Here is a 16,155-nt window from a genome sequence, read left to right on the forward strand (position 1 = left end):
TTGTTATTATTAATTCGGCATCACTGTAGGTGATTGGACAGAATTTTTCTAGTTGATTGGACAGAATATTATAAAAGATAAGTCAGCCAAATGTTGTTTTTTAAATTATATCAAAAATTTATTCATTATTCGTTCCTTCAATATTCAAGATACACTTCTTCCCTATCAATTATAATTCGAAATTTTAGATATTAACAAAATTTCTGATCCAAATATTCACATGAAAATATTTATTATATGATTTCCTTTCCTCTTTTTTTCTTGGGTCCAATATAATATCAAATGCAATTTATATTTCTCTTTATATGACCTCAAAAACATTCGAATATTACCTAATGGCTCCCTCAATTATTATCCTTTACATATATAAATCCACATTTATATATTAAAAATCAAAAAATATTTTTATTAATTACCTATACATATATGCATACAATATTGCGCATGTATATATATAAACTTTTAATATTATCCTTCTATTTAAAAACCTAAATTATTTATGACCAATTCTTGATTATCCATCCAACTTTAGCAAATGTTTAATATCTCACTTTCATATATGGGATTTGCATATTTTTTACTTCATCAGATAATGTTTCTTTTATATTTCATTTATCACTTTTTATTTATATACAACATTATTCAAACATTTCACATCCATCTTTTCTTTTTATTTTTTTTACACATTAGCAAAATGTTTCATATCCATAATTTTCATTTCATTTTTTTTTGAATTTACAAAATATTTATACCCATAATTTTCATATTAATGATACCAAGCTTAAGATAAAATTATCATGACTGACCAATGATGCAATATATCAATCAAGATAAACTCAATGACCATTAAGATTTAATGACAATCAACAGTAATATCAATCCAGCTATGACCTATACACCGTCAAATTAAATGATAATCAACAGCACAATGACAACTATTACGTATGGTTAAGAAAAAATATGGGTAGCAACAGCTCAATGACAATTATATATGGTCAAGAAAAAGTATGGATCCTGGAACTTCCTGGAACAGAAAAAATAAAATTTAATGAAAATAAATAATAATAATAAATTTTATATTTTTTTGATCATTTATTAGAATTTTGTAGACTTACTTTGATTATATATATATATATATATATATGATTAAATTCTATTTCTTTACCCTAGTTTGATTTCTCAATAATGAGGGGGGGGGGAGGTTGCGTGTTGTATCTGTCGATTTTGACAGATATGGTCGTTTTCCGAAAAACAGTCTTGAGTTAAATTTTTAATATAAGTATATTTTTGATAATATTACAAACTGTTGTAATTGTTAAACCAAATTACGAAGCCGAAAGATATTCAAATCTACTCAAGAAAAAAGAATTAAATTTCGAATGCAAATGATTTAAAGAAAGATGAATAAAAAAGAATGATTATTCAAATTAAAGAAAGTTCAAGATTTTTTTCAGTTTGTTTGTAAAACATTATGTAAATGAATATTATAGAAAAGTATATATATATTCGAATATTTGTATAGTGAGAGATCATGATTTTACGAACTTAATTATAATTTTTAATTTTAATTTTTTATTATTTTAATTTTTTTTTTAATTAATTTAGTTTGATTATATTTTTAACTTATTATTTAATAAAGAGTTAGTATCATTTTAGTTCTACCTTTCTATATTTGACAACGGTTCTAATCTCTCAATCCTTTCAAAAGTCACAAAAATTTACACAAACTACTGTTATTTTAAGATATAATATACCAAGGTGGTGCGACAATATATAAAATCTTAATTGTTTCATCATATCATTCTGGTCCTTATTTTATAGTTAGAAAATGTTTCATTTCTAATATGGCATTGCCGTGTAAATAACTCCAGACTTCAATATATTTGCATAATTATTTCTTCCAAAGATTTTTAGTGTTTTTATTTTATCAATTCATCCAACATAATAAATTCTGATATTAGTTTACATCGTGAGTGTCATGGCTATTACTGCAAATTAACCAGCATCTATTATTTGTGTTGCTATGTAATTTAAGATTATTACTATAACGGCAATTCCATATTTTAGATAAACAATAATGGCCAACTGTGTAGTCGTTTATATATCATTTAAAATGGAAGATAATCTTTTAGAAATTTAATATCTCACAAAAATTTTCTCGATTACTTATCTAGCTTCCATAATGTCATCTAAGAGGAAGCTCTAAATACAGTTTTATGATTTGGATTGGTCGTTTATACTCTCTCCTTCAAAAATTGTTGATTTGCTTTAGGCCTATAATTTTTTCCTATTCTATAAAACATTGTCTAAAATGGTTACGGAGAATTTTACTAGTCTGATAACCTTTTGTCAATGTAAGTTGCTAAGAATTATATTATTGCATTATGTGATTTTTTATATGCCTGTTTATTTTGTATGCATAATATAATAAATGACAAAATATGAAAATCAGAATAATTGTTCAGAGTTAACAAATTTTAAAAAAGTTTAATATATTAATATAAAACCCCGGGTAAAAGCTTGCCGAAGGCCCGCATATTGGAGGGAGGGTATGGGGGGCGAAGCTTCCCATTAATTTTTTTTTGGTTGAGCTCCCTAATATTGTGAAGGCTAGCGACGCCCTTGGTGAAAATATAATTAATATGTATTAATCTAATCTAATAATTAAAATAGTATTCATTTAATAAAAATTTAAATAGTCATATTAATTTTTAAATAATAAAATTAAATCTATTCAATAAAATTATATAAGAAATCGTTTAGGGGTCGATTAAAAAATTTATTTTTAGTTCAAGAGGATATTAAGGAGTCATTAAAGTTTCAGGGGGCTATTCAAGAGACCCCTCCCCTAGTGACACCACTGTGATTTTAAAAAAAAGCACTTGATAATAAAAAGCTAGTAATTTGCACATATTTTTTTAAATAAATATCGTTGTAATGTACAAAAAATTAATTAGATATTTCTTGCACTTTAATAGCAGCCCTTGCCACTAGATACAATTAACATTTAGATAATAGGATGATCATATCGTTGAAGAATAAATAAAATCAGATTATACATAATATAATTTAAATTCTATTATCGCTTCAACAAATAAAGTATATTCCGAATTAAATCACCAATATTTTCTAAACAAGAGATACACGGTAATTACTAATGATTATGAAAAATATTATAGCAAATATTACAAAATTATCAGTCATTGTTTAGTTTATTTAAATTACCATTTGTTCATGCAATAATAAACCCGCGAATCATATGGGAATTTTGGGATTATCTAAAATTATTGGTGATTATGCTCCACAGGCAGTAAAAGAAAATCAGATTAAGAATTATTTCGGTATAATTTTATTTTTTTACTCTTAAATTATATTGCTTATAGGAAGAAAAATAGCGATAGATGCCTCCATGAGTATTTATCAATTTTTAATAGCAGTGAGGCAAGAAGGAAATGTCCTTACTAATGAAAGTGGAGAGACAACAAGGTTATATAAATAAACTATATTATTTTATTTTTGGAATAGTCATTTAATGGGTATATTTTATCGCACTATTCGCATGATTGAAAATGGTATTAAACCCCTGTATGTGTTTGATGGGAAACCCCCAGATATGAAACACGATGAATTAGATAAAAGGAAAGAAAGAAGGGAGGAAGCTGAAAAACAAGCCGAGAAGGCAAAAGAAGATGGTTATTTTATGATAATAATTTATTTTTTAACATTTTTATTTTAGGTGATAAAAATTTAATGGATAAATTTAATAGAAGATTAGTCAAGGTAACCAAACAACATAATGAAGAATGTAAAACCTTATTAGCTTATATGGGTGTCCCATATTTAGATGTAATTAAAATGATATAAATTAATATATCAACAAATTATTCACAGCTAATTATATAAAAAAAGTTATAATAAAATGACCTAAAATATACTAACCTGTACTAATATTGTTGTTCTAACAAGTTTATAGATATTTTTTATTTTAGATTTTCTTATTTGTATTAAATCAAGAATTAATTTTTGAGCATTGCCATTTTAAGGTAAAATGAATACATTTTTTTCAAACTGTAATTTTATATATCATTATTGCATCTGTGAGGTCTCTTTTTCTAGTTTTGGCTATATAATAAATTCTCACATTATATAGCAAAGAGACAAGGTTTAAAAAAAAGATTTATCAAACCCAAATTATTTTAAAAAGTCTATTTTTTGCTTTGCCCAGATTTTATATTTCTATGCCTGGCTCATATAATTTATTTTTAAAGAAATTGACTTAATCCTGGTGTTTAAAAATTTTTTTTATTAGAGGTTTAAAATAATTTGCTTGATAAAAATATACCAACTCAGCATTTAATGGTTCATTTTTGATCTAATATGAAATAATTTAATATCTAATAACTTTTAAAATTATCTTCTTTATTCTAAAAGATTATTTTTTCATACTACAAAGAAAAAAAAATTTGAGTTCATGTTTGGCAAAATGTATTATTTTATTTTGTAATATACTAATGTCATTTATTTTTAAATTAAAAATATATATAGAAATAAAATTAATATTAAAATTAACATATCAAATATAAAATAAAATAAAACAATATTATATAAAAACAGAGGTGGAACTACAAGTTCCCAAAAAACATGAGTAATTATATTTTAAAATAGTGATTTGTAGGTTTTGTTTTAAAAAATAGAATTCTTTTGGTTCTGATGTAAGGGCTCTTGTCATATCGCCTATATTTTTTAAGAACTTTAAAGTTCCGCTTGGCATATGTCCAAGGGAAGAGATAACGATCGATGTAAAAATATAATTTGTGAATTTGGAATATTTCATTGTTTTTTTTTCTCGGCTATATCAACCGGATTAGAATTTAAATTTTTTGGGAAAGAAGATAGACATGTGAAGTCCCAAATTAAGGATTTCCCTAAAGACCAAGGCACGGAAGTTAAGCCATCTGGTCTTAAGCCATCATCTAATGATAAATTTGTAGGCTACAGGATGTTTGGTATTCGGGCCCTGGTTTGAGAACAGCTAATAGTTAAATTAGCCTGCCTTGACTATATATACAATATAGACCATGTCTCCCTTTAGAGTCAACTAATATTTTACATTTGATGCATGTATGTGGTTGAACAATGTTACATCCAAGTCGATGGCCTATGGCAACTCTTAATTGTTCATCTGATAAGAGGTTACCTAGGTTACGACTTGGTAATGCTTCCAACCATTCATAACCACTAGTACAGTCAGCATTCTGTAATAGTTGAATATACTCCAAAGGGGAGTTTGATGAGATTATTTTTAAATAATTTTTTATTAAAGGTTCGAAAATAGATTGGTGTGTTAAGATTGTGGCAAGACAGCTTCAGTTGGAGCCAAAGATACCCAGGCTGTCAAGGCTAAGTTTAAAAGGTTATCTTTAGGAGAGATAAAAGAAGATATCATAATGTCATTCATCAAACGTAATGCCAAAAATGAGGAAAGAGATATAAGATTTAAAGGATATAAATCTAAACCACCCATTTTCGATGGTAATTGTGAGAAACCCCAATTAAAATCTTCCAATTTAATATTTAAAATATTTTCTAATAAACTTCTAAAAAATTCATGAACACGATTAATAATTTCATTATTTAAAAAAAAGGAAGAAGATCTAAAAATATGGAAAATCTTTGGTAAAAATAAATATTTTTTTAAAAGAAAAAAGCTCTGGTGTGAAAGAATTTTTTTTAAAATAGTTTAAAGTCCTAATAAGCCTTCGAAAAATTTTTCCACTAACACCTCACAGTTGGAAAAACTGCTTAAAGGTGAACCTAGAAGATTAATTTCACTTTTTTAAATGATTATAAACCCTTGGACTTTGAGAGTATTTGAATTTAAAAAGCATATTTCAGATTTAGCTTTATTTAGAGTAAGGCCTATGTTTAGAGAATTCTTCTCTATATATTCTATCACTGCATGAATATTTTTAGAAGGTCCACAAATGGTATTATCATCTAAATACCATATGTTTAAATCTAAATTAAAAGGATTTTACACAATGAACAAGTTATGTATACCTAAACTAAAGATCAGAGTGTCCAAAGGGTCTCCTTGTTAAATACCTTTGTCAGATGAAATTGTATATTCCCCGAATTTGAGAGGGGTTCTACAGCCATAAGACTGTTCAATAAATCTTGCACAAACTGGGAATTTTTCATAAAAAATGTTCAAAAATGCTTTTCTGGATAAAGAATTAAAAGCATTTTTAAAATCAAGCTTACAGACTACGGCGTCTGGAGGAGGATCTTCGAATATATGCGAAGAGAGTGAGCGGCTATTTCGCATCCCCCTTTAGTACCAAAGCCTAGTTGATATGTTTGGAACATTTTTGAAGCATCAGGTTTGATGCGCTCAACGATTATCTTAGCTAATAGTCTCCTAAAAAAAGACCCTATTGCAATTGGCCGAACTCCACCATCAGGCTTAGAAAAAGCAATTAATCTTGTGCCAAAAAGAATTTGGTGAACTTGACTAGGTAAATCATTGTCAATTTATTTTCACTAAGTATTACTAATGAATTTACAAATGAATCTTGATAAGGATTTTTAGGGTTAATTTAAAATTGGAAATAAGAGGGGCAAAAACCGTCAATTCCCCCTGCAGAGTTTTGATTAAAAGATAAAACTGTTTTAATAAGTTCTTCCTTACCTATTTTGATTAAATTAGATTTTATAGGGATGGGAAGATCTTCAGGAAAAGCCTGAGGGTGCAATTCTTTTAATAAATTAAAAGTATGTTCATCAAATGGAGCCAATTTATCATTAGATGAAGCTAATTTAAGAGCTCCACATACGTCCCCTTGGTCTATTTTTTTGATATAATTTTGCATTTATGGGCAAAATCAGAATATTATAATTTTGATTTGCTGAAAATTAAAATTTATTATAATTTTTAGATTTCTAAATTAATAATTATTTTATTTACCTATACAGTAAGGTATGTAAGGAAAAATTAGAAGGCTTATTTATGGTTTATTTAATGTTATTAATATTTTATAATAAAGTATAAAAATTTTATAATCTTATATAAAAAAATTTTTGTAATATTCATTGGATTTGTTATATTGTAACTATGTTAAGCTTTAGTGTAGGCCTGCAAGACTCCAAAAAAAATTAAATTAGGAAATCAATTCTAAAATTGCTTATTTTATTATTTTAATAAATAAAAAATCATTTTGTTGTGGAAGCAAATAAAAAAATTCTTTATTTTAATTTTATATTTTGTCAAATTAAAAAGAAATTATTCAAATATAAGTAATAATGAATGAGAAACTAGAAAAATTATTTGCTTTGAGTATATCATAAATCGAAAATTTGTAAGGAGCAGTAGTAGTACAGGCTTATTTATATAAAAAAACAATTATATAATTAAGGCACCTTCCGAAGCAGAGGCACAATGTGCTATATTAGCTAAAGCAGGAAAGGTGTATGGGACTGCTACAGAGGATATGGATTGTTTAACATTTGGTAGTCCTATATTATTAAGGCACATGACATTCAGCGAAGCTCGGTAATTTATAATACTAATTTAAATATTTATTTATTCATACATATTTATTGGCGCCCTGCATGGAATCAAATTTTTTTGGCCTGATCCGATAATTATTTGTTGTTAATCCAAATTTGTGTAATTTTTTTAATGGTCCAGGAATTATATTCTAGGAATAAGTCTCATTTCATCCAAATTCTAATTATTATTAGACTGTTGAAAAAGTACGATATTTCAACAAATGTTAAGGAAAATAGATTTTGGTTATATTCCTGAAAATAATATTTTATAAAAGTATTAGGAAAACAAAATATTTAAAGTCCAAGTCCACCCTGGTCTAAATTAAAATTATTACATCAAGATTTTCCCAATCTGATGATAAGTCTTGGATTGGTCTGTGCAAGGTTCTTGATTGCTTAACATTAATAACTTTATTCAGAAAATTATATATTTTAAAAATTTTTTGTAAATATAAGCATCATTTTATTTTATTCACTTTTAGAAAAATGCCCATCAAAGAATTTAATTTAGCTGAAATTTTGACTCAAATGCAAATGTCCCAAGAACAAGTTTATCAATATTATAAATATAATTTTTTTATAACTTTAAGCTAAATTTATAATAAACAATTTAAAAACTCAAACTGGGAGTAATTATAAAATCTTAAATCTTGTTGCATTTTATTTATGGCTTTAAAAACATTACAAAAACTTAGTTTGTCGATTTTTGCATTTTGATGGGCTGTGACTATTGTGAAAGTATCAAAGGTATTGGACCTAAAAGATCAATCGAGCTAATCAAAGAACATAAAAACATAGAAACGATTATAACCAAGCTAGACACCAAGAAGTACCCCATACCCGATAATTGGAAATTTAAAGTTTTTTAATCTAAAGAAATCTCGTTTGAAAATGATGTTTTTATTTAATATAAAATCCTAAGTTATTTTTTCTTCAGATTACAGTGAATTAGGTAGCATACTAACTAATAGTAATGATAAGAAAACATAATAAATCATATTTTTGAATTTGTAAAATTTTCTGTCATAATAATATTATTGGTCAATTTTGTTCTCATATTTTATCACTTTATATTAGATTATTTAAAAAAAAATTACTTTTTGTATTGTTGAAAGTTATTATAGCTTGACTTTGATTATAAAATTATTTGGCATTTAATTTTAAGGATATGGTTTTTTTTAAAAAAATTTTAATTTCACATATTGACGTTTTTCGATTAGATAATTAAAACTAACCCTTTTTTAAAATTAGATATTGGACCAAGATATTAACACTAAATTTTAAAAATTCCTCGAAGAAATCAAAATTTTAAGCCGACAGAGTTTAAAACCAGTAAAAAAAGAGGTCAGTTCTATATTTTTAAGATTCTGTTGATTTCAGTTCCCGGAAATTTTTGAAAGAAAGTTCCGGTTTTATTTTAACCGTTTCGAGTATTCTGGTTCCAAATTTTGCTAATATAAAGATTAGATTCGGATTCCTATACATTTTAAAAGAGGTTTCTGTTATAATTTTTTAGAGAAACTTCCGGTTCTTGGATCTAAATCCTTATCGAAGGTTCTTTATCGACTGTTATATGTATCGATAATTTATAGGGTTATAATAATTAGTTGAAGTTGGGAAATTTGGCAACTTAAAAATAAAATAAAATTTTAGTTTATGATATATATTTTTTAGTAATAAAAACATACTTTTCATAAAAATAATATAGGAAGCAAGAGAACTGTTCCTGAATCCTGAAACGATTAACGTGACAAATATGGATGTAAATCTAATAAATTTTATAAATATTTTAATGTTCACCTATGTCAAAGTCTTAATAAAAATTATCGAAATCTTTTGTATCTCATGGTTGATAAAAAGATAATCATCTTCGATTAACCACTTTATAATGGTTTTAAGGATCAGAATTTTTTTGAATGAATTAAAAGATAAAAGCTATGATAGTACTACTGATTATGACAACCCATTCAAGTATTCTTAGTTTAAACGATAAATCTTATTTACAAAATGGTTATAATCAATTTTTTGCCTGAATACATACCTTTTATATTTTGATATAATATAATATCATCGAGTATAATATTATTTCTCCAGTTTAAATGGAAGGAACCTGAGGAGGAAAGTCTGATTAAGTACATGTGTGAAGAAAAAGGATTCAATGAGGAAAGAATTAAAAACGGAATTAAAAAGATGAAAAACGCTAGAAATTCGATTACCCAGGGTAGACTAGACGGGTTTTTCACGATTCTGGGCCGAGCCCCTACAACAACCTTAGAACAACAAAGAAAAGTTGCCAAAGTATGCAATGTATATATAGTTTATTAGGAAAAATATGACATAAAATACTGATTGAGCAATGCATGAAGGTAATGGGTTTCGATTAACTATAAATGGTTTAATTTCTGTGTCGAATCAGGTAGGATTAGATAACCTAACTTTGGACAACTCTTAACTGCTAAGTCAAGCTTTTCGCCTAAAAGTTTAAGTCAACCTTAATAGAGCTTGGCTAAGCGGTATTAGAAGTGACCAAAGTCAGACGATGTTGTTAAAATGCCCAGTTTTTACTGCTCCAACCTTGAGGTCGGAGCCAAAAAATTGGCTCAAGCCGGCTCGGTCATTTTTATATGCTAAATTTTCATGAAATTTTAATTTAACATGTTTACAATATATATTTTTACCCATTTGTGTTAAAAAACTCTAAAAATAACGATTATGACAATTGTCACTTATTTAGGGTACATCTACACTGAAGTTTTATTTAAATATTTTAGCAATACTTATTTTAGCCCATATACATCAAAAAAAATTTAAAACGATTATGACAATTGTCACTTTTATACGTTACATCTTAATTGAAATTTTAATTTAGCATGTTAAAAATACATATTTTTGTCCATTAGTGTCAAAAAAAATCTAATATTTTTAAAAATATTGATTATGATAATTGCCAGTTTTCCAAGGAACATCTTCATTGAATTTATAATTTAACATCTTTACAATATAAATATTATTTTACCCTTTATGTCAAAAAGTTTCAAAAATGTTCATAAATAACGAATATGACAATTGTCACATTAAAATGTCTAATTCTATTTAAAATAATTGGTTTCGAGTCAGGCCTAATATTTTTAAAAAATATTCGGGTCGAGCCGGACCTTAGAATTTTTTTAAAATATATCTAAATTTATCAATTTTATATTGAATTTTTTATGTAAAATAAAAATATTTGATTTTATTTATCGAAATTAAACGACATATAACATGTCTTTTATTTTGAGTAATTAAAAAAATTGGTCGGTAAATTTTTTTAAAAAAAATTTGGGTTCGGGTTGGGCCGGCAGAACTTTTTAAAAAAAATTCGAATTCGGGCCAGGCTGGCAAAACTTTTTTAAAAAAATTTCGGGCTGTGCCGGGCTTGAAAAATTAGGCCCGATGCAGATCACTAATTGAGTTAATGAAAGATTATATATCAAAATATCTTTAGCTTAAAAGAGAAAAATGATTTATATTTTAATTTATATACCTTTAAAATAAAATAACATGTACTAATAAAATTTACAAACAAAATAATTTTATAAATTCTAAATTTGTGTTTTTTTCCATTTATAGCATGGGTATATAATATACGCATAAATTATATAAATAATAATTTATAAAATTACTTTAAACAAATTCAATATAATAATATATAAAAAATGAATCAATCCTTTTTTTTATGTTTTTTTAAAAATTATTATATCATTTTTTTTAAAGATATTTTAAAATAGTTGGTTCCGATTATTTAATATCCACAGTCTTTTTTTTAAAATGAATATTTTTAAAGTAGGTGATATACTCAAAATGATTAAGCAACTTGTGAATGAGTTTTGCCTAAATAACAATTATCGTCAGGAATACAATATACTTTTTGCAATTTCATAATGCAGGTAGAAAAAAAACAAGAGTCTGCCATACCAATGCAATATGTGTCGTAGATCTTTTTTAATTATGGGATCTTCCTTTTGGCTTGAGTCTCAGTCAATTTTTGACTCAAAAACAAGCTGAATTTAGGACTAAACCGGCTTGGCTCAGCCGTTTAACAACACTAATCTCAAATAAATAAATTTTGGCTTATTGAAGCAACTCCCTAGCCAGCTTAAGCCGACTCAAACCAGCCAACTAAAATAGCTCAATGAGGAGGCTTGAACCTTAGTCAATTTTCGACTCAAAAAATGGCTGAGTTTAGGGCTAAGCTGGTGCAACGTACTATTTTTACTCTGTATAAAAATTACTCATTTATTTAGTGATATTGACATTTATGATTGACGTACATAAATTTAAAAATATATTTTTAGTGATATTGACATTTTTGACTGACATGTTTTACTATTTATATAAATTACTCACTTATTTAATGATATTGACATTTTTGACTGGCATATTTTACTCCTAAAAATTACTCACTTATTTAATGATATTGACATTTTTGACTGACATATTTTACTCCTTAAAAAAATTACTCACTTATTTAATGATTTTGACATTTTATACTGATATGTTTTACTCCTTATAAAAATTACTCACTTAGTTAAGGAAATTGACATTTTTGATTACGTGTAATGATTAAATATAATAAATATAGTGATATTGACACTATTATAAAAATTATTTACTTATTTGATATTTAAGACAATTTTTTATTCTCTTTGCAAAATTTATTTATAACTTGAAATAGGTGAAAACTTATTATTTAAATATGAGATATAAAAGCTTTAAAAAAATATCCTGATATAAATAAGATACGCGATATAAATAAGATTGCGATATAAATAAGATACACGATATAATTAAAATATATGATGTAAATAACATAAGCTATATAAATAAGATATGTTGTAAATAAGATACGCGATATGAATATATATATGATGTGAATAAGATACGCAATGTATATGATTTTCTTCCAAAATTAAGCTTTACATTTTTAATTTCTGGTTCTTGAAAATTTTCTTCATCATCTAAAAAAAGGAATATTATTTAATAATTAAATCAACTGTATGCCTTCTATGGTAGAAGAATGAAACTTTTCACTTGGTAACCTGAGAACTGTTTAAAAGTTATTTAATAAATTTTTAAAAGTTTTAATCTTTTTTTCTGTCCTGCTTTAATTGTGTCATCTTGATAAATATATAAATTAATTTATTTTTAAACTATACCTTTTCTTGTAACATAATGTTTTATGCTACAAAAATTTGCTCAGGTTTTTATCTGTTTCCCACAGGCACTCATTAGCTCTACATTGCCTAAATATTATAAATATTTTGTTGTTAAAAATCATAATTTATACTTTTGTCAATCCCAACTATTGTAAAAGGACCCAGCCAAGTGGTGTCATGTTTCCACCCTTCCTATCTGACGGCTGTTCCAGATAAGCACCTTATCATTTATCTTATAGGAAGTATTTTTCCCAGTATTGCGGGTTCTATAATCCCTCTGCTGGAGCTGGGCAAGATTAATATTGCCTATGGCAATATTATGTATGTCTTGCATCTTGCAAACAATACTTTGAAAATGGTTTTCCCTATCTTTCTCCTCAACATTGTCAGGATCTATATCATAATCATCATCATCCTTAAATATAATTAAGTATATAATATATAGTATATGATAATTAATTGGTTCATAAGCTTGTATTGCTTTTCTACCATACATAAGCTCAAAGGGCGTGTCGATGATTCATGATAGATGTGTTATAGGCAAATAATATGCCCAGCAAGGCATCTGTCCAATTGATCATCTTTAATACACTTTAGAAGTGCATTTTGGATTGCTCTATTAACCATTTCAACCATGCCATTTGCTTGAGAGTGATAAGCACTTGTCACCCTCTGCATGGTCCCCACGAGTTTGTGATAATTAGTGCTAACTTCATTCACAAACTCCTGTACTTGATCATCAATTTGAATCTTAAAACTAAAATTAATATTTTATTATCAAATAAATCATACTTTCGCATAGTAATTAATAAAGGAATTTCAATACTGATTTAACTGTTTTATCCTTTAAAGGCATGGCTACAAAATATATGCTGAAGTAATCAACAGCTACTGCAATATATTTATAGCCATCCTCACTTTCTGGCAAAGTACACAAATCAACTCCTATTTGTGACCATAACTGTTATAAATTTTTTTTATTGTTATACTATATATATTATATTAAAAAGAGTTAATCTCGTTAATTAATTTTAGTGTGGTTAAAAGGTTAGAGATGGGGATTAAGGTCAAGTAAAAAAACGAATATAAATTATAACCTGAAATTGTAGAGGCTTTACTATATAAACTAAAATTGATATATCATAAATTTCATGTAAAAAGATTCAATGGATAATTTAATAAATTTGCTTACCTACCACTTTATATGGTTCTTCTAATAAGGATAGAAGATATAATGAACTAACTTAAAATTTAAATGGTTCTATATGTGAAAATAACATAACTTATAAAAACAAGTGTCACATATATATATATATATAATAGTGTCATATCATTAATAAGACTATAAATAAAAAATATATTTAAAATTATATACAGTTAAAATGACTAAAACTATAAAAATTTTAAAAAATCAATGATTTTTATATAATAAATTATACTATCTTTGCTGTAACAGGAATTGATTGTAAATCATTGGTAGTTTTATCAAATCTTGTATTACACCTTTGACAAGTGTCACAAGAATTACTAGATTTGACTACATCATCTATCATATTTGGCCACCAGAAGCTATAATATAATATTAATTATGACAATGAAGACATTTTATTTAACAGCCAATTTTTTATGGGTCTTGTTAATACCAAAATGGCTAGCAAGTGAAATTGTTTCAATATTATTATCACAACCGCTGTGAACTGCTTTAATAAGTTCTTTTCTTCTAGAAGTGCTCATAATAACTTCCCCATTGTGTGTATGGTGATATTATTTATCATTTCGCATAGTAAATTTGGGGATTTTTTGTATAATATGAAGTTTTTAATTTCATCATATTCTAAAAAAGTTATATAAAATTCAAATATTTAATTTACTATCTTCATTATCAATTGTCATTTCAAATAAATGTTGATTCTAATTTGAATATTTTAATTTTATAGAAAATTTATGTATTTTGATTGACAAGTTAGAAAAAATATGAAATTAAATAATAAAACATTTTTTAAAATATATCATTATTAAAAATACACTGGTAAAAACTTACTCAGGTATGTAATTACATTATAATAGAAGAATAAGTATTAAATTTACTCATTAAAATAGGCCAAAAAGAGTGATTTTAATACATGAGTGATTCTAGCACGTTACAGAGCCTGAGCCAAATTTTTGGCTCAAAAATTTTCTGAGTTTTCGGCTAAGCCGGCTTGGCTCAGCCGTTTAACAACACTATCAGGAATACATCTGAGAGGAACCTATTTTGCCATCTATAGAAGTGGTATAATTTTTAAAATTATAGTTAATTGGTTTTATATGTTCATAATACATTCAATCAATATGAATCCAATTTTTTACTGGTGTCAGACTCAACCCTTTTATCTCTACCATTATTAAAAATGGGAAAACGATTATACCAAATTAGTTATTATATTATAGTAGGGGAAATTTTTAAAAAAATATCCATTTCATACTTTATTTTTTTTTAATTTAAAAAAATAGAGTTATCTTTTTTTTATAATCTTGCCTCTTTCTAACCCAAATTTTTGAATGATATAATAATTCTATTAGGGCAACGCCGATCCACAAATTTTTTCCAATCCGATTTACATACAAAACCTATCTGATATTTAAATTAATTTTTGCAAATAATTTTGTCTCATATAAGATATTTACTCTTTCATTGGGATAATTCAATTTTTTTAAATTATAAATAAGTCCAATTTTTGTTTCTTTTTTTTATCCATCTATTATTTTAGGAATATGTATAAAATATTTTTAAAAAAAGGAGCATATAATCCAAAAAAATGTTAAGATTAAATCATCTTTTTTTATAATCGGTGAATATCGTCGCCGATTCAATATTTAATATTGGCAACAGCCCTAAATTCATAACTTTTATTTTTATTACATTTCATTAACATAAAAGACAGAAGAAATTAAGAAAAAATTACCGAGCAAAAGTGGTAAAAAGACAAAAAAGATTAGCAACGCGAAAAATGCAAATAAGAAAATCAAAAAATAATTTATATGATTATTTAATTTGTATGATTATTATTTAATTTGTATGATTATTTTTATTTAATTTGTATGATTATTTTTATTTAATTTGTATGATTATTTTTATTTAATTTGTATGATTATTTTTATTTAATTTGTATAAAATCTATATTATATAATCTTGTGAGTATCAAATTATTTAATTCATAAGATTTTGTAGAATGCAAAATAATTTACAGCAATTTACTCTTCTAAAATCTTCTCAATGGGATTTTAGGAAGGAAAGATACCTTTAGTTTTCATTCAATTTTTAAAAGTATAAAATAATAGATTTTATTAATTTATCATAAGTATTACAACTTTGTTCATAAATATCATTTTGAGCTGTTCCCTTTATGGTTACACACTACCCTTCTCT

General features: G+C 25.8%; 1 protein-coding gene across 1 annotated transcript; it reads left to right on the forward strand.

Moving 5' to 3' along the window:
- Positions 1-3,243: 3,243 nt before the first annotated feature.
- LOC135924353 (flap endonuclease 1-like) lies at positions 3,244-15,762 on the forward strand. The gene is made up of 10 exons (XM_065459410.1): positions 3,244-3,341; positions 3,384-3,486; positions 3,526-3,692; positions 3,737-3,846; positions 7,416-7,552; positions 8,034-8,100; positions 8,247-8,411; positions 9,260-9,313; positions 9,646-9,849; positions 15,667-15,762. The coding sequence occupies exons 1-10, from the start codon at positions 3,260-3,262 to the stop codon at positions 15,760-15,762; spliced, it is 1,185 nt and encodes a 394-aa protein (XP_065315482.1). The 5' UTR covers positions 3,244-3,259.
- Positions 15,763-16,155: the final 393 nt, after the last annotated feature.

Source organism: Gordionus sp. m RMFG-2023, chromosome 2, assembly GCF_954871325.1.
Source record: "Gordionus sp. m RMFG-2023 chromosome 2, tfGorSpeb1-WG-v2, whole genome shotgun sequence".
Lineage (NCBI taxonomy): Eukaryota > Metazoa > Nematomorpha > Gordioida > Chordodea > Parachordodidae > Gordionus > Gordionus sp. m RMFG-2023.